Here is an 18,020-nt window from a genome sequence, read left to right on the forward strand (position 1 = left end):
GGTAGGGGGGTTTGATACTGTAATTTTCTCTTATAGTTTACAGAAAAATAATTTAGAATTCCTAATTTTCCCTCCCTCTAAGCTCTCAAAATGAGCACAGTACAATGAAAACAATGAGATAATATGATTGGTGGGTGTTAAAATACCTCATCTACCCAAAATATACTTCAGAGCAAGCTAGGTAGCTGTAATCTCACTCTTACATAGCATAATTTACTACTATTATTATGCTCTAATCAAACTGGTGATGCCATAATTTTCAGAGGCTTTGGAGAATGGTTCTCTAGGAAATTGTGTTGTCAACAATAGCTTAATACGTGGAAACAGAACAATGCAAACTCACATTTTGTATTTCATAGTGCTAAGCCAGTGTGCAGAGATCTCAGTGAAGTTAACTGAAGTGTTTGTGTCTATATCTGTACTACATTAAAGACAACTGTGACAGGTGTGGTGCCCGGGGGTTGTCATGACACCCCATAGTGGCCTCATCAGTCCTGCCTGGCTCAAACCTTTGCCTTCCAGGGTCTCCCCCTAGTTCCTCACCTGCCATGTCTAGTCACGGGTAGCAAGGGGAGGCTGCCCTTGGAGGCTGGGGATCCTGGGGTGCTCTCTTCTCTCTGTGTGTTCATTTCCTTTAGGTTCTGCTAGCCTTTAGGACTAAATTTGTGGCCTCATTCCATCCCTACAGCTACACCTATGCCTCGCAGGTGTTACTTAGTCCTCAGTTCTATCCTTTTTGCCCTCTTGCCCTTAGCATCCCTTTTTTCTGGCATCAGGCTTCTGTCGTAGCCCACCTGGCATGCCTGGCCCAGGGCAAGGCTGCTTTCAGCTCTTCCCACTGCCCCCCACCCCTCCCCCGCAGTGTCCCTGGCCCAGGGCAAGGCTGCTTTCAGCTCCTCTCCCTGCAGCATGCAGGGCCAGACTGCCTGCTGTCACTCAGGCCCTTGGTTTATATACCTGGAAGCCATGCCCCCTTTTTGTCACATGCCTTCCCCAGATCCATGCAGGGTTTTCCCTGTTAATTACGGGCCAGGCTGCCCTCCTGCATTTGTGGCCCCGCACAGCCGGCTTTACCAGATGCATCCTCATAAAGGGACAGGGGCCCCTCTGTTACAACCCCCTCTCCTCTCCTTCCCTTGCACCCTGTTCCAACAACACAAATGAAAGCTTTTTAATTGAGGCAATCCTACCATTGGCATTTGGATCTTTGAAGCTGCTGGATATGTATGACCCTTACACTCACATTTTTTTTTTTCTTCCTTTATCAGGTTTTGCAGCGGTTGATTAAATCTAGAGGAAAATCACAAAGTAAACACCTGAATGTTCAGTTGGTGGCAGCTGATAAACTTGCACAATGCCCACCAGTAAGTACAGAGAAAAGGGTGAAGTTTTGGTGACAACAGGAGCTTTGGACATGTCTACAATGTTTATCAAAATTGACTTCATGTGTTATCAGTTGATGTTTTGGTGATGCTAACAATCCTAGATCAGCTTTTATTACTAAGGAAAAAGAAAAAAGTTCAGGGTTTTTTAGTCACTTCTTATACCCAGAGAAGTATTTTGGCTGTGCGCCAGTTACCCAGGTTAATCAAAACCCCTGGCAAGGAAGAGATATGCCACTGCAAATGCCCTGCATCTCAAAATTGACTTTCTGGCACTTTAGGAAGGAATGCCTTTACCTAGCCATCTGTGGAGATAATCCCAGGCAGCTTGGTTGAACTGGCCAGGTTTTGCAGATCACTTTAACAGGGGTCATGGGTGGGTAGTTTTAATTGGTGCAGCATCCTAGTCGAGTTGCAAGTTGCCCCAGATGGTTAGGTTGACAGGTTCCAGGGAGGATAACTGTTCTTCTAGGCATATGTGAAAAGACAGCTAACATTTGTTTATAATCCTCAATCTTGGGGCTTCTGGAGGAACTCTCCTTTAAAATCCAGAGTCTGGGCATGGCAGTTAGCCTGATAGCACACACAAGTCGCCTCTGCTCCCAACAGAGGGATCATACCAGGACATTCATCTTAGAGGTCTCTCTCACATCCATCTCTGTAGTAACAAGTAGCTGTGTGGCAAAGTTAGATTTTTATAGTGAGAACCAAAGCGGACTTCACATTGGATTCCGTTCTTTTGTTCCTCCTGGGCACTTGGAAGTCCTACATGGGGTATAGCCATACCTGTACTTTTAAAATAAAAAAGCTTTATCACAAGGAGTATCTTGAAATGGTTTGGAAATCGGTGAGGGCTTAAGATTTGGAATGTTTTTACAAAGCTTTTTATGTCCTGGACGCACTCATACAAGGACTGTCTACCTGCAGTTATAAATGCCCTTAAGGAACTGAGTCCAGGTCTCAAAGTGGGTTTTATTTTTAAATCTGTTGAACTGCTAACTTTTTAAAATATGACCCTGCCTTCCCTTTCTATTAGAGAAGGAAAAGAATGTAGCAGTGATTTACTGTAAAAGACAAGAGAGAGTTGGATACTTCTGTCAGGCTTAGCTGCCATGCAGGAAGTCCTCTGTGAGAACCTCCATATTTCAGCAATAGAGAGAGTCATGGGACTTACAAGTCTCAGAAGCTTAAAGTGGTAAGTCATTGTCTGTTCCAGTAGGTGTGGAAAGGTAAAGCAGCAGCAGGTTGCCAGTTAGTGGCTTGGTGAACAGAAGAGAGACTTCCAAACTTCCTAATGCCATTTACTGAGACCTCAGGCTGATCCTGGTACAGAGATGACCCTGTAGTTATGTCCAGACTAAGAGACAAGTTGATGTTGGGTTTGTTGTTCATTTTTTTTGCTTGAATCAAGTGGGTCCTGGTCAACATGCAAACTTGCACTGAAAAAACCCCCCCTGTGAATTAAAACTAGTTAGTTACTAGGGTGGAATTTTGCGCATGAACACTATTTTTTGAATAAAATTACCTTAGCTTTTAGCCACTTGCATTCTGAAATAAGAGTGTCCATGCACAAAAATGTAAACTCCGACCTCTTATTCTGAGTGTCCACACATATTTGTCCCAAAATAAATAGCCTGGTTTTGTAGGGTTCCTTAAAAGAGCTAACCCATTTGAAACACCCATGAAAGCCTATGTCAAACTGCGCTCAGTACCCTTGTTGTCAAGGCAGATGACATTGTAGCTCTCCAGCCAAGGGGTAGGAATGCCTGTATGCCCCATAGCACTCTATTTGAAGCGCTACAAATACATGTCTGTCCATAGCCTAAGTGTAATGTAGATAAGGCAGCCTGCCTTTCACACATGTGGGTCTGTGCTCCTTCGTAAACTTCGAAGCAATCAGTTTAGCACATGCTGAAGGTAGTGTCCCTTGTCCACCCTAGACTTTAAACACATTTTTGGTCTGTTACTTCTCCTATACTAATATCTCACCTTAAATCTGAGTTAGATAAAGCCTAACTTGCTTTAAAGAGATTTTTTTCTGCTAGCTTAGAGAGATCTGGTTATATTTTGGTTACCACAGGAATAGATGGGTTCAGGAACAATTAAGGGGTTTTCTGAATAAAGAATAGTGTCTCAACAGGCAGGCCAGTATACTTAAACCACATCAAACAGGGGGGAGGTGAAAGTCAGCTGCTGTCACTGCTTATACCAAAGGCAGTAAAAGTGTGGAAGCCAAGCACCATGTTAAAGAGAGGGGCCTTTAATGTGTCCTTCCCAGGATAGGGAGGCAGGAGAGAGCCCCCACCTCTTTTTTCTTTTTTCCCCCCGGGCATTAACAAGGTAGCTTAATATCACTGGACTCTCTCACCTTTGGCTACAGCAACCAGTTTCTCTTCTTTCTAATCTCCTCCTGCTAGTTTCAACTCTGACCCTATCCCAGCTTACTACCCACAGCATCCCATCACACATCCCTGACACCTGAGCTGCCAACCCACCTTTATGAGCATGACCCAAGCAAGAGACAGATTATATCTCGCCCTTGCAGAGAAGGGAAGGCACTGCTCCCCTATCTAGTGTTCCTACTCAGAGAACGTATTTATTCCATGGTGATCAAGCCGTGCCCTCTACAATATAAACATGCATTCTTTTTCTTAGTTTTATGACTTTGATCAAGGGTAAAAAGAGAAGGAAGTCAAACAAATGTGTGCACACCATTTCATAATTGCACTTGGTTGGAGAACAGCATGTAGTGTCATAAGCTGTGCCATTCTTCTTGGGAAAGGAAATTCCTCATTCCTGCTATGTTAGAAATAGCCATAACAAAAAGCATCCCTCCTGTCCCAGCGCCCGCCTTCTCAAGCACCAGCGTGCTAGAGGCGTCTCTGGTTACAGTAACAGTAGTCTCTTTAGTTCTTCCTGTCATCCTGCCTGTTTTCCACCTGAACTAGCACTGAAAGTTGTTGAAGCCAGCTCAGGTTTGCGACGCAGGGTCTAGTGTATTATGTTTCTATCTCATGTAATTTTCCATTAGCTTGTGCTTGTTACAGTGACGGTGGGGGAAGATAGCCTATGGAATCCATTTAGCATAAATATGATACAGTTCTATAGTAGTAGTAACTGAAAATACAGATCAGCTCTAATTCAGACTGAGTGTAAACTGAGTTAAATGGAGTCGCACCTGCTTACACTGCATCTGAATTTGGCCCCTGGCATTAACAAAAAGGCTGTCATTGCTGCTTGCATATACAACACCATCTGTTAGCGTTCACCTTCACATTCTTCACATGTAGGAAAATGTGTATTTTTCTTCATTTGCAAAGAGCAGTCTGTGCATATTTCACACATGCACTTGCTTCTTTCTACAGTGCTTCTTATTTCAAGTTCCTATCAATTGGTTGGAAGTAAGAGCCTGAGCTTCACTGGAACAAATACCCCACCAGTGTGGAGGGCCTGCCGCATAATAGCACTTTAAAATGTCCACAACAATTTGTGTTTTCCTGATTCACTTTTTTAAATCAAATCTGAGATTTTACTGAGACAAACTCCCAGTGGTATGTAGTGAGACCCTGGCCAGGTAACAACTTGAAGATTTAAACTTTCAGTTTCATAGTTTCATAGTAGTTGTAGTTGCTCAGGGCCAAGTTCCATCCACAGACACATGTATCAGTTGACCACTGAAGTCACTTAGTCAATTCCATGCTGCTTTGCCTTCACTGAAGTTACTTCTAATTTACCCCACCTCCAAGGGAGATTTGCAGTGGGAGATCCAGATTTGTTGCTAAGGGCAGAATCCAACCAACTGTGAGTACAGTTAAAAGATCAAAGTCCACCCTTAGCTGTTTGCATTCGTGGCATGTCTGCCAAACAAGCTGCATGGTCCCCTTCTCAGGAAGGCAAAGTAGCCAAGCAGAGCACCCTGCTAATGTGTCTTTCCTGATTCTTGCAGCCAAGCTATTTTGTTCAGAGCTAGCTCATGTAGCTGTGTACATCGCACTGAACCATGCCTTTTTGACCAGAGGTTGGCAACATTTTCTAGTGGCAGGGCCAAACTGGATCAAGTTGGCAGCACTAGGGCCTGCCTGCCACTGCAGCTCAATGCCAGTGAAACTGCAGCTGTATGCTAGCCCCCACCAAGAACAGCCCCATGCAGCCCCAGCTGCAACCCGCCCCACCCTGTGCAGATCTGGGGGGCACATGCCCCCTCCCAGTGCCCTCCTGGGGTGCAAGCAACAGCAAGAGCCACCTTCCCCCACCCCCATGAGTCACAGCTCCGCCTCCCCCCTACCTGGGCAGCACCTGCCCCTGCCCCATCCCTCACAACGGGGGGGTGTTGATCTGCCCCACCCGCCTCCACACCTCTTCCCTCCCCACTCCCTTTTCACCATACCAGATTTACCAGCTGGAAGCAGCTGTATCAGAAATCAGATTGGTATCAGCCGATATGCCTCCTTAAATATCGGCTATCAGTATCGGCCCCAAAAATCTTTATTGGTGCACCCCTAGTAGCAGAATAAATACATTGGGCTTCAGAAAAGCAAACTTTCACGGGCTCAGAGAACTAATGGACAGCATAGTACTGGAACACTGCAATAGTGTGCCTAGAAACTCCTGGGATGTTTTAGGTGAAGATGTTCCTGTGTTGAGTGTGGAATCTCCTGAGGACCCTTCCAACCCTGTTTTTCTATGAATCTGTGTCTAATACATTATAACAGGGATAGGCAACCCCCGGCATGGGTGCCAGAGTGTGCACACGAAGGTATTTTGCTTGGCCATGCACACCTTGGAGTGGATGGCAAGGAAGGGGCTGGAGCTGTGCTAACCACAACAAGGTTTAGGCCCCCTGTGGCTCCCCTGCCACCCACCCCTGGCACGCCAACATCTTACAAATCAAGGTTGCAAGTGTTTTTGGCACTCTGCCCAAAAATGTTGCCAACCCCTGCATTATAACTTATAAAGTAGATTCTAAAGTTCATGTTTCTTCAAGAAGAATATTTGCATATCTCAGTCTTTATGAAATGTTTAGATATATTTGAAAGTCATCAAAATCACGTTTTTAATTTGCTTGGTGCTGCAAGTAACTCATGAAATTGGATAACTTGGTAGGTCTAGACATTATAAAAACAGCTGTCTTTTTTGAATATTTCAGTTGATCAATTATCTTTATTATTGATTCCTCATTAATTTTTCACTGATGCCTCTCACACTAGTGCTAAGAATGCATACAACTGCATGAATTCATTAAGTGGTAGGAGTTACATTACATGTCTTCATGAAACAGAAACTGTACCAAGAATGTAGCTGAATATACTCTAGTCAAATGCCATTCATTATTTATTTAGAAAAGTGTTCCCATCCTTATGCTTGACGTGCCTCTAATATAATTTAAGATATTAGGAGTGATACCTGAACATAACTAAAATGCACCAGCATAGTTGGATATTACCGATTTCCAGCTAACCAGGCGATTTAAAAGCTGAAAGCGGGGTAGATTTGCACCTTACAGATTAACGAGAGAGAGAGAGCATGGTGTGTGTGTGTGTGTGTGTGTGTGTGTGTGTGTGTGTGTGTGTGTGGTATAAGCTTTCATGAGCCCAAGCTAATTTCATGTGATGCTGTGAAAGGACATGCATAAAGCAGTGTATAAAATGGAGACAGTGATTTGAACGCAAAAGCCACGAAGGAAGGGAGAGTGTGGGGAGTGGGAGCAGTGTTAGGAGATGCAGGCAAGCAAGCAATAAACCCATGGAAACAATGGAGTCACAAAAACTAATGAAGATAATGGCCTAAAAATCCATAGTCCCTGTTTAAATCATACTTAACACATGTGGATGATGTCTTATTCCTCAGTTTCCTGTTCAAACCAGTTTTAAAAGATCTGCTACATAAGAGAAGTCATCCTTAGGTCAGTGATAGAATGTCGAAGGAGGATAAAGTGTCCTGCCGCAAGTTGACATATCTTTCTGCAGCTGATGTCAGAGCAGTGTTCATATATTATTTCACAAGGGGACTTCCCCAAGTGTCCAACATAGCAGAGGGGCACTGTGAACAGGTGACGGCATATATGTTCGTAGAGATGCAAGTGAAGGAACCCTTGATGTTATAATCTGTGTTGTTCAGTCCGGTGATGGGCACAGAAGGTCTGTATTGATATGCACAGAAGGCATCTGGGTCTCAGCCTCCTCCTCTTCTTCCTCTACTTCAGCTGCAAAGTTCAGTCCCTCTGGGTCTGTCTTGGCCTTGAGAGTATTTTTTTTTAATTAGCATTTGATTTACTGGCTGTGGGCTTTGACTTTCAGGTTCCATCCAAATACCAACCCTGTTTGGCTGGAAGTTTGGTAGAAAATGTCAGTGTGGCCAGAGTCAGTTGGTATTTTGTTTCTAATATGTGGTGGGGCATCTAGGAGCCACAGCAATGATAAAAAAAGTAAAAAGAAGGAAACAGAGCTACTGGTAGGAGTCCTCTCTAAATACAAAAAGCTCATGAGATTTTTTTTCTTGTTTTCTTCTGGTTCATGTGAGCTTTTGCTGTGTCCAGCAGCTAGCAAATACTACAAAAATACATTCATAGAAAATTATTAATGAACTAAACTGTTAACAAAATAGCTATTATTTCTAACCATTAAAAAATTGTGAGGATGCTGATCTAAGTAGAAAAAAAGGGATTTCAAGTAGAACTAGATTCTACCTTAATTCCATGATATTTCTCTCAAGCAAATGGGTTTTGCTTGTTCGCACACTACACCAACTCTCCTAACATCTGAGAAATTCTGTTTAATCAGGAGCAAAATGGTTTAATACAGTAAACTCTGGGCATGTCCACACAAGACACTTAACTGTGCAGTAGCATAGTTTACTGTGCAGTAAGCATGTGTGTCTATACGTGCACATGCTTACTATGCAGTAAACCTTGGTAATCGCGAGTAAATGTACTACCTGCAAATGCAAGTAACAAATTTACTTTTGATTAATAACACTGCAGTAGTATTCATGTAGTCACTTGACCAGGAGCAGATCTGCTGTCCACAGGGCGGGGAGGGGGAAGTGCTCTCTGCCCCCAGGAGCTGTCTGCTGCTAGAGCGTGCTCTGCCACCAGAGCCTGAGGCTGGGAGATCCTTTTCTCCCAATGCCAGCTCCGCAACCACCTGTTCCGCAACTTGTTCTCCACTGAGCTCTGCACTCGCAGAGCTTAGCAGTGAGCAAGCTCCCCAGCTTGTTCTCTTCCCAGCTCCGTGCTTATGGAGCTGGACAGGGGACAAGCTCCCCAGCATATTCCCCATACAGCTCTGCACTCGTAGAGCTGAGTGGAAACAAGTTCCCAAACTTGTTCCCCACCCAGCTCCACGCTTGCAGAGCCAAGCAGGGATCAAGCTACCCAGGCTCTGCCCCACCCAGCTCCATGCTTACGGAGCTGTGTGCGGAACAAGCTTCCCAGCCTCTGCCCCACATGTGGGGTGCAGGCTGGGAACTGTCCTGGTCAGGGGCAGGTCCCAGCCCCATGCCCTGATCAGGTGATCAATTCACAGGGCTTGGAAAGAGCTGTAGGGGTGGGGTAGGTCCCAGCCTCCTGCCCTCATCTGGTGGGGTAGCTAGCAGTGAGCTAGCTGCTAGCTACTTCATAGAATTATAGAAAGTTAAGGTTGGAAGAAAACTCAAGAGGTCATCTGGTCCAGCCCCCTGCTCAAAGCAGGACCATCCCAGCCACAGCTTTGTCTAGCCAGGTTTTGAAAACCTCCAAGGATGGAGCTTCCACCACCTCTCTGGGTAACCTGTTCCAGTGTTTTACTACACTTCTAGTGAGAAAATTCTTCCTCATATTTAACCTAAACTTCCCTAGCTGCAACTTGAGACTGTTGCTCCTTGTTCTGTCATCTGCCACCACTGAAAACAGTCTAGTTCCATCCTCTTTCAAACCCCCTTCAGGTAGTTGAAGGCTCCTATTAAATCCCCTCTCAGTCTTCTCTTCTCTAGACTAAATAAACCCAGTTCCCTCAATCTTCCCTCTTAAGTTATGTCCTCCAGCCCCTTCACCATTTTTGTTGCCCTCTGCTGGACTCTCCAATTTGTCCTCATCCTTTCTGTAGTGGGGTGCTCAAAACTGAACACAGTACTCCAGATGTGGCCTCACCAGTGCTGAATAGAGGGGGGGTAATCACTTCCCTTGACTACTGGCAGCACCTACCAATGCCCTTAGCCTTCTTGGCAACAAGGGCGCACTGTTGGTTCATACTCAATTTATTGTGCACTGTAACTCTCGGGTCCTTTTCTGCAGAGCTGCTGCCCAGCCAGTGAGCCCTAGCCTGTACCGATGCACGCAGTTGTTCTGTCCTAAGTGCAGGATTTTGCACTTGTCCTTGCTGAACCTCATGAGATTTCTTTTGGCCTAATCCTCCAATTTGTCTAAGTCACTCTGAATCCTAGCCCTACCCTCTAGAATATCTACTACTCCCCACAGCTTGGTGTCATCTGCAAACTTGCTGAGGGTGCACTCTATGCCATCGTCCAGGTCATTGATGAAGACATTGAACAAAACCAGCCCCAGGACCAACCCCTGGGGTACTCCACTTGATACCGGCTGCCAACTAGATATCAAGCCATTGATTACTACACTCTCTGAGCCCAATGTTCCAGCCAGTTTTCTATCCACCTTACAATCCATTCATACAGCCCATACTTCCTTAGCTTACCGGTGAGAATGCTGTGGGAGACCACATCAGAAGCCTTGCAAAAATCAAGGTATACCATGTCCACCAGTCTCCCCACACCCACAGAACCAGTCACTTCATCATAGAAGATAATCAGGGTGGTCAGACATGACTTGCCCTTGGTGAATCCATGCTGACTGTTCCTAATCACATTCTTCTCCTCCAAGTGCTTTGAAATGGATTCCTTGAGGATCTGCTTCATGATTTTTCCAGGAACTGAGGTGAAGCTGACTGGTCTGTAGTTCCCTGGATCTTCCTTCTTCCCTTTCTTAAATATGGACACTATGTTTGCCCTTTTCCAATCATCCGGAAGCTCTCCTGATCACTATGAGTTTTCAAAATGATGGCCAATGGCTCTGCAGTTACATCAGCCAACTCCCTCAGCACCCTGTGGTGCAGCCCATCCAGCCCCGTGGACTTGTACACATCCAGCTATTCTAAGTAGTCCCTAACCTGTTCTTTCACCACTGAGGGCTGTTAACCTCCTTCCCAAACTGTGCTTACCAGTGCAGTAGTCTGGGAGCTGACCTTGCCTGTGAAAACTGAGGCAAAAAGGCATTGAGCACTTCAGCCTTTTCTGCATCCTTTGTCACAAGGTTACCTCCCGCATTCAGTAAGGGACCCACACTTTCCCTGATCCTCCTCTTGCTACCAACATACTTGTAGAAACCCTTCTTGTTACCCTTCACTTTCCTTGCTAGCTGCAACTTCAGTTGTGCTTTGGCCTTACTGACTTCATCCCTGCATGCCCAAGCAGTGCTCTTATATTCTTCCCTAGTTTTGCCCAAGTTTCCACTTCTTATAAGCTTCCTTTTTATGATTTAATTTACTGAAGAGTTCCCTGCTAAGCCAAGCTGGTCTTCTGTCATACTTGCCACATACTTACTGTACCAGCGGATTGGAGCAGGGGGCCGGGACCTGCCTCTCCCCTGCAGCCAAGTCCACTGGCCCTGATCAGGGAGGCAGGGCCAAGAGCTCCCTGCTGCCAGGGCTGGGGGACATTGTCCCTCCCTAGCAGCAGGCAGCTCCCTGTCTGGCGCGGTGCTCCCTGCTAGCCCCTGGGCTAGCCTAGAGCTCCCTCTGGTAGTGGCAGGGGCCCATTGCAGGGCCCCAGGAAGAGGGAGCAGTTTGCTGTCATTAGCAGCAAATCTGCTCCCATTTCCCTGTATGTGTAGATGCCTGCCCAGGAGCATTTACTCATGGGTAGTTTACTTGCAAGTAAACTGATCCCAGATCAAATGCATGTGGAGACACATCCTCTGAGTAACTTTCTTTTGTAATTTACCACTTCCCTACCCAGTTTTTCAAATCGTGGAGATAGGCTCTGCATTAGGCTCTGTCACTTGGCTGACCCTCAGCATGACTACTTCATTGCTTGCTATGACTGAGGATGGCAAATTGTGACCCCAAGTGACTTCTCAGTGACATTTATATTAATAGGATTAAGGAAAGAAGAAATAAGCTTAGCTTTTAATTTTTCTGCAGCTCCAGATCACTTTTCCAGAAATTACTTTCACATATACTTCAGCAACCCCTTCTTCCAACTGAAGAATTGGAGAACTACAATATAGAACTTAGGTTCTAAGCCACATTTCTGCCTTTACTCTTTTCCTTATTTAGAAGATCTAATTGTTTTCTAACTGAATATACCAATCAGCAGTAGAGATTTCTCTCTCATGCTCTCCAGATAATAAATCATTTAATACCTACTTCCACTAGACTTGTAATTCCTTTGGGCTGATTCTGCTTCTCTTACTGATCCTGATGCTTAAATAAAATCGGCAATTACATATGAAGGCTTTCTGCTGGGCATCTCAACAAGGAAGATTTTCAGTATGTGTAAGGATGAAAGAATAGCCTAGGATCTATTCTTTTTTGATTTCTGTTAATGAGAATAATTTATGTAAGTTTCATATTCTTTAGTAGTCCATCATCAAATACAGAAAGACGACGGTACGTTCTAACAGACTCATAGATATTTTTACTACCATTCTTTAGCCGCAGCAGTTATAAACAATGGTAAGATTCTGTTCCTGTTGTGTGCTCTTCAACTACCATTAATTATAAGTAAGTGTCAGAGTTGTCCTCATAATTTTATCTTAATGATATCACCTTAAAATATCATTTAAAATATTGTGCTCTACTGTATACAAATTGTGAGCTAGAGTTGATACCCCAAAGAGCTCAATATCTATGTACTCAATCATGAAAGCAGATCCTAACATGAAATTGCTAATATCCTCAAATCAGCACATCTCAAAACTGACCTTCTTTGAAGTACATTTGGACAGCAGCCCAAACATAGCAGTGCATGGTGATGCTATTTTCAAAAGATTTTGCCTTCATTTTGGGGGTTCCTGACTTGTGACCACTTGACTTAAGATTATTCTTTTAATGGAATAATTGATTTTTATCAGCCTGTATTTGGAAAGATGTATTATTCATAAGCAGGGATCTTGGTTTTCTCTGTTTACAAAAAAAAAAAATCCCCAATTTTTGGATTTAAAAACGTAACCCAAAATCCACTTTTTTTCTGGGCTGCAGCAGGCAGCAAAGCAGAGGGAACTGTAAATGGGTGCAGGGCATGGGGGTGCAGCTCTTGCTGCTACGCGTATCCTGGGAGGGCTGTGGGCTGCAGGGCTGCGCTGGGCTCTTTGCAGGGGGTGCATGCCCCCAGATCTGCACATCAGGCGAGAGTAGGCTGCCACTGGCTCTGAGCGCCAGGGTGGCCATTGCCAGCCTGCTTTCGTCCAGAGCATAAATCCAGTAGTATGCACCCGCCTTTGAAGAGCCTGGTGCTGCTCGCAGCCCTCCCAGGGTACGCAAAGCAGCAAGAGCTGAGCCCCATGCCTTGCACCCCCTTATAGTTCCCTCCGCTTTGCTCCCTCCTGCAGCCCCGGGAGCAGCCAACACTGTATGCCTGAAGCCACTGGACTGCACCGCGCCCCTCTCCCTGCCCCTTCCCTAGCCCCAGCCCTCACTGATTCAAAAATTCAGAGTTTTCAAATTTCCAGCTAGCGCTAGGTCCCAAGCATGTGGGATTTATGAGGTTATACTCTGTGTGTGTGTGTGTGTGTGTGTGTGTGTGTGTGTGTGTATTTCATTTTAATCATGAAAAAATGTGGATTTTGGGTTACTTTTATTAATCTGAAAATTGAGATTTTTTTTAAAATCAGAAAAAAAACAAAGATCCCTGCTCATACATGGCAAAGCCCATATTATGAGTTATGCAGATAAATCCAGACAAGTCATGATTTCCATATAAAGATAAGATGTTACAAAAAAACATTTTAATAATTGCTGAGAAAATGTTAGATCTGATTACTGGGACTGGTTTTGAACTCCTTCACCTTTGCTGTCATAAGTCCATTTGTATGTGACTCAAAATGTCATAAAAGTAGTTTTTACACATCAGTATGTCATGGCTTTAAATTCCATTATCTTAGGTTCCCCTCAAAGGAGGAGAAATGTAGATCTACCCTTTTCAATGGCATGTATCACTCACTTGTAGTTCAGAAAGGCTGTTAAATAGCTAGCTGCAATGTTTTATGTATGGACAGGGGTTGGAGTGGTGTTGCAGCTATGATGATCCAGGAAGTATACAAAAGGCAAAGATTTTTTGGTGATACATTACTGGACCAGGTCTCTAGTTTGGGAAAGATGGTAGACAAGCTTTGGGGCTCAAAGTGCCCTTCCTTGGGTCACCTGATTTACATATCTTACATCATTTGATGTTGCATATACGTAAATGTGTGTGTGTAGAGTAGCTCTATATGGTTTACTCTTACAAGTTTCTGGACTGTTGTCTATAGTATCTCACATTTCTCTGTGTTTCATTCCGGTCATATTTCCATGGCATACTTTCACTCTAAGACAGGGGTTTTCAAACTTTTTAAATAAGTGTACCCCCGGCAGCCCCCTTTTTAATAAGTATATCCCTGGGGCAGGGGGGTGGCGAGTGGCCGGATGCAGTGAAGTGGGGGTGGTGAGCAGCCAGATGCAGAACTGCAGTGGGGTGGGGAATAGCCAGACGTGGAGCTGGGGGGCGGGTGGTGAGTGGCAGCAGCATGGTATCTGTATGGCCCTGCTCCTGCACCACGGCCCTGCTCCTGTGAGGCAGCAGTGCAAGGTGGCAGCACTCTGTCCTTGCCTGCCCCCGCATACTGCCTGGTACCTTTCGGCGTAACCCCAAGGGTACGCGTACCCCCCGGCTGACAACCCCTGCTCTAAGGTAAGAGTGAAGAGGAAATATGTGGGTGCAAAATTTACTGCTGAAAACGTTGAAATTTGAGTGAACTAAATTTGTGAGTATGAAAAAACGAGGATTTTGAGTATTACTGTTTATAAAAAGGTACCCATCTCGTATAGCTTTAAATACACTTGTAGTGTTGATAGCATCTGAAAACACTAGGTGTGTGTACACACTGGCCTGTTGGCAGCCAAAACGCTACGGGAATGGGGCGCACCATGTTCTTTGGTGTTCAGCAGTAGATATTCCTCGTGTGGCATCTGAGTGTCAACAGCTCGGAGGCAACATTTGGGGGCACGTGTGCTGGAGCTTAAGCACTGTCACCGATGAATGTGGTCCTGCAAAAAAAGAAAGATACCACACTTGTAGTCTCACCTGCTTAAGAACAAATATGGTGCTATCTGAAGAGATGGGCATAAATGAAGTCAGTTAAAAGACAATGCGTAAACATTGTATGTAGCAGCTGAAGCTGAATTCCCATCTGTGAGTGTTTGAACAGCTGTATGTCCCAGAAATTTAACAGTACAAATCCATTGCCGATTGAAATTGTCCAAAATGGAACGGAAGGATTCTTAGACTGCACAGTTCAGATCCAGATCTGTGTTTGAATTAGGATTTGGCTTTGATTCTCACAAAAATGCACCTGAGCCCTGAAGTTCAGAAACAAATCAAAACTTTCCACCAAGACATGGTGTTATCTCCTGTTGTTTGGTTCAGGCTCATGTCTTCCATTTTATAAAAAAGCAATGAATGAAATCCTGTAATGCTTGGCATCGTGGGCAGACTCCATTTAACTGAACTGAAAAGCTCCTGCTGACTTTTGTGAGCTTTTCCGGTCCCATAACCTTCAGTGTTCACTTTTACAACCTGTTCCCATATATTTCCTTTACAGACCTCATTTCCAGACACTGTGTTAAAATTATTAGAGTGTTTAAAAGTTTATTGTAAGTGTAATCAACATTATTTTAGTGTGCCCTTTTTCTTATCTGACCAAGGATAACGAGCTATCGTTTTTTGTTTCTCTTGTGAACAGGAAATGTTTGATGTCATTTTGGATGAAAATCAGCTTGAGGATGCTTGTGAACATTTGGCAGAATACCTTGAGGCATACTGGCGTGCTACACATACCACCAGTAGCACACCCATGACTCCTCTTCTTGGAAGGAACCTGGGATCTACTGCACTTTCACCATACCCTACTGCAATCTCTGGATTACAGGTATGAAAATGCATCTGAGCCCAGTCACTAGTACAGGTCAGTTTGATTATATTTATAGAAAAATGGTATAATATATTTTCTGAAATGTATGCAGTATTTGCTTTATTGATTACTATTCACTGTTTGGCAACTGCCAGCAGTAAGAATGTTAAATAGATTCCTGTTAATCAACAGAGAAGCATTTAGTCAATTGAGTGCTCCAGCACTCTGACTAGTTTTGTTTTAATGGGGAATAAAATAGCCATATTTTTTGGCATGGAGAATAAATGCAGATTAATGGCACTCCATCAAGTGCTATATTACAAAATGGCATCTTTTTATCTGGAAAGAAGTGCCATTAAAAATAAGAGCCTTCAGAATGAAAACAAGCATGTACAATATGTTACAGCACTTCTGATAACAGCTACTATAGTTAAGGATGCAGAACAGTTTCTATTATAACCCCATTTTCACACACTCATAACTACAAAACATTCACCTTTTCGGCAAAAATTTTCTGTGCTTGTCTCCTGCCCAAGTGTAAAAGTTTCAGCAAAATGCCTTCACCTGTTTGAGTTCTTTGTGTGTGAATAAAATACATTGTACCCGTTGAAAAAAAATTCTGACCATTTTTTTTCACAGGGATAGCTCAAAAACGGCCGAACTTTGAAACTTCAAACGTGGCATGTAAATAGTCCTTAATGAGAAGTACGTGCTTTACTAAGTTTGAACAAAAAATTGTTTTTGAAGTGATAGTTATGAATGTTTGAAAATGCAAGATCAGGAATGCAGTGATCATTGTCATTAAGGCTGAAAGTTTCAGAAAGAGTTCTGAACGGGTGTGTGACTTTTGAAGAGTGTGCACTTCCTAAATGTATGTCATCAACAGAGGAAATAAATCCTAATGAATAAGTTACCTGACAAATATAACCCTTGTTCTGCTTATGGAATATGTGAAAGCAGGTAATAATTTCTGAAACATTGATCAAATATTCAAACTGATCCATTGTGTACTGTGTCCAGTATGTATACAAACGTTATGGACTGATTGCAGACAATTCACTGAACGTGTATAATATTTTATGTTTACATTTCTAACTACCTGGTGTGATTCCATTAGGCCCAGTAAGTGTCTGTTCTCTAACCGGATTAATGCACAAGCACTTCTGGCATTAGTAACTACACGAACAAAGAAAACATTTTGCTTCTAGTCTCACTTAATTTTAAACTTTCAGTTTTCCATCCACCCCTGTTAGCAGAATGGCATTATCTAGAATGTTCACTGGAACTAATGTATTAAAAATGTGGGTATATGCACTGATTTTTTTCCAATATCTTTATATTTATGATGAATTAACAACAGCAGTGATGGTGAAACAATATGCCATATGTTTAAGGAAAATTTTTACTGGATCCAGCATGCAGGGCTAGTCTGTGGACTCAATCTGGCCCGAGGACCAGCCCAGCACCACTAATCCAGCCCATAAACCCAATGAGTTTGACACTCCTTGTTTACATAGAGATATAGTTACGTGTATTAGGCTGAAGGGAGGGTAGCTTTGCACCTTATAGACTAGGGGTGGGCAATAATTTGGACTGGAGGGCCGCTTAAGGAATTTTAGTGAGCTGTTGTAGGCTGGGGAAGGAGGGAAGGGGAAGGTGCTGGCCCAACATGGGGGGAGCAGTTAATTCCATCTGACCCCAGGTCTGTCTATCAAGCACCCGGGGGCACCAGATGGAGTGGGTGGGCAGACAGGATCTCCATGGCCCAGGACCTCCACAGACAGGGTGTGCTTTGTCAGGCAAATGGGATGTGGTCATGGGTGGGCATGGAATGGTGCCCAGGAGAAGGATGGGCTGGCAGAGCTGGGATCACAGGGTGGTGGGTGACAGCGTGGGACTGGGGCCCAGGGCAGGTAATCTGCATGTCCCCGAGATGCATGCCAGTTCTGCTGGCAGGGACATGCAGGGAGTGGATTGTGGCTCTGTCCTGGGCTCTAGGCCTGTGCTGTCACCATCCCGTGAACCTGACCCCGGTGCCCATCCACCTGTCCCACTTTTGGATGTTCCTCCCTCTCTGCCCGAGGCCCCATCCCATCCACCCAACCAATCATGCCCTGCTCACAGGGGTCCTGGGCCAGACTCCATGGAGACCCCTCCCACTCTGTCCAGCTCTCCAGGTGGTGGGTGCATGGCAGACAGGCAGGGGTGCCTGGGCAGCAGGACCAGATTTGATGGTAGCAAAGACACTGGCAGCGGCAGCTGGGCAGAGTGACCCTCCGCCACGGGCTGGTGGGAAGCTGAGCCCAGCTGCTATTCCCCCCCGCTCCCCCCTTGCTGCATGCTCGGGGGTGGTGGGGCCAGCTACAGGTGCCATGGTCCAGGCTGCACCCTGTGTCTGGGCCAGGCAGGGCTGAGGCACCTGCCGTGGGCCAGACAGAATCCCTTGACAGGCTGGATCTGGCCCACGGGCCATATTTTGCCCACTT

At 44.7% G+C, this 18,020-nt stretch overlaps 1 protein-coding gene across 3 annotated transcripts in view; it reads left to right on the forward strand.

Moving 5' to 3' along the window:
* CACNB4 (calcium voltage-gated channel auxiliary subunit beta 4) overlaps nucleotides 1–18,020 on the forward strand; it is a 272,823-nt gene that overhangs the window by 237,848 nt on the left and 16,955 nt on the right. For 2 of the 3 annotated variants that reach the window (XM_019480423.2, XM_006266159.3), the window contains 2 exons: nucleotides 1,269–1,364; nucleotides 15,367–15,552. In XM_019480423.2, coding sequence (XP_019335968.1) covers nucleotides 1,269–1,364; nucleotides 15,367–15,552 — 282 coding nt within the window. Of the gene's footprint in view, nucleotides 1–1,268; nucleotides 1,365–15,366; nucleotides 15,553–16,173; nucleotides 16,240–18,020 lie in introns of all 3 variants that reach the window. The other variant, XR_009462116.1, reaches the window with a different exon arrangement.

Source organism: Alligator mississippiensis, chromosome 4, assembly GCF_030867095.1.
Source record: "Alligator mississippiensis isolate rAllMis1 chromosome 4, rAllMis1, whole genome shotgun sequence".
Taxonomy (NCBI): Eukaryota; Metazoa; Chordata; order Crocodylia; family Alligatoridae; genus Alligator; species Alligator mississippiensis.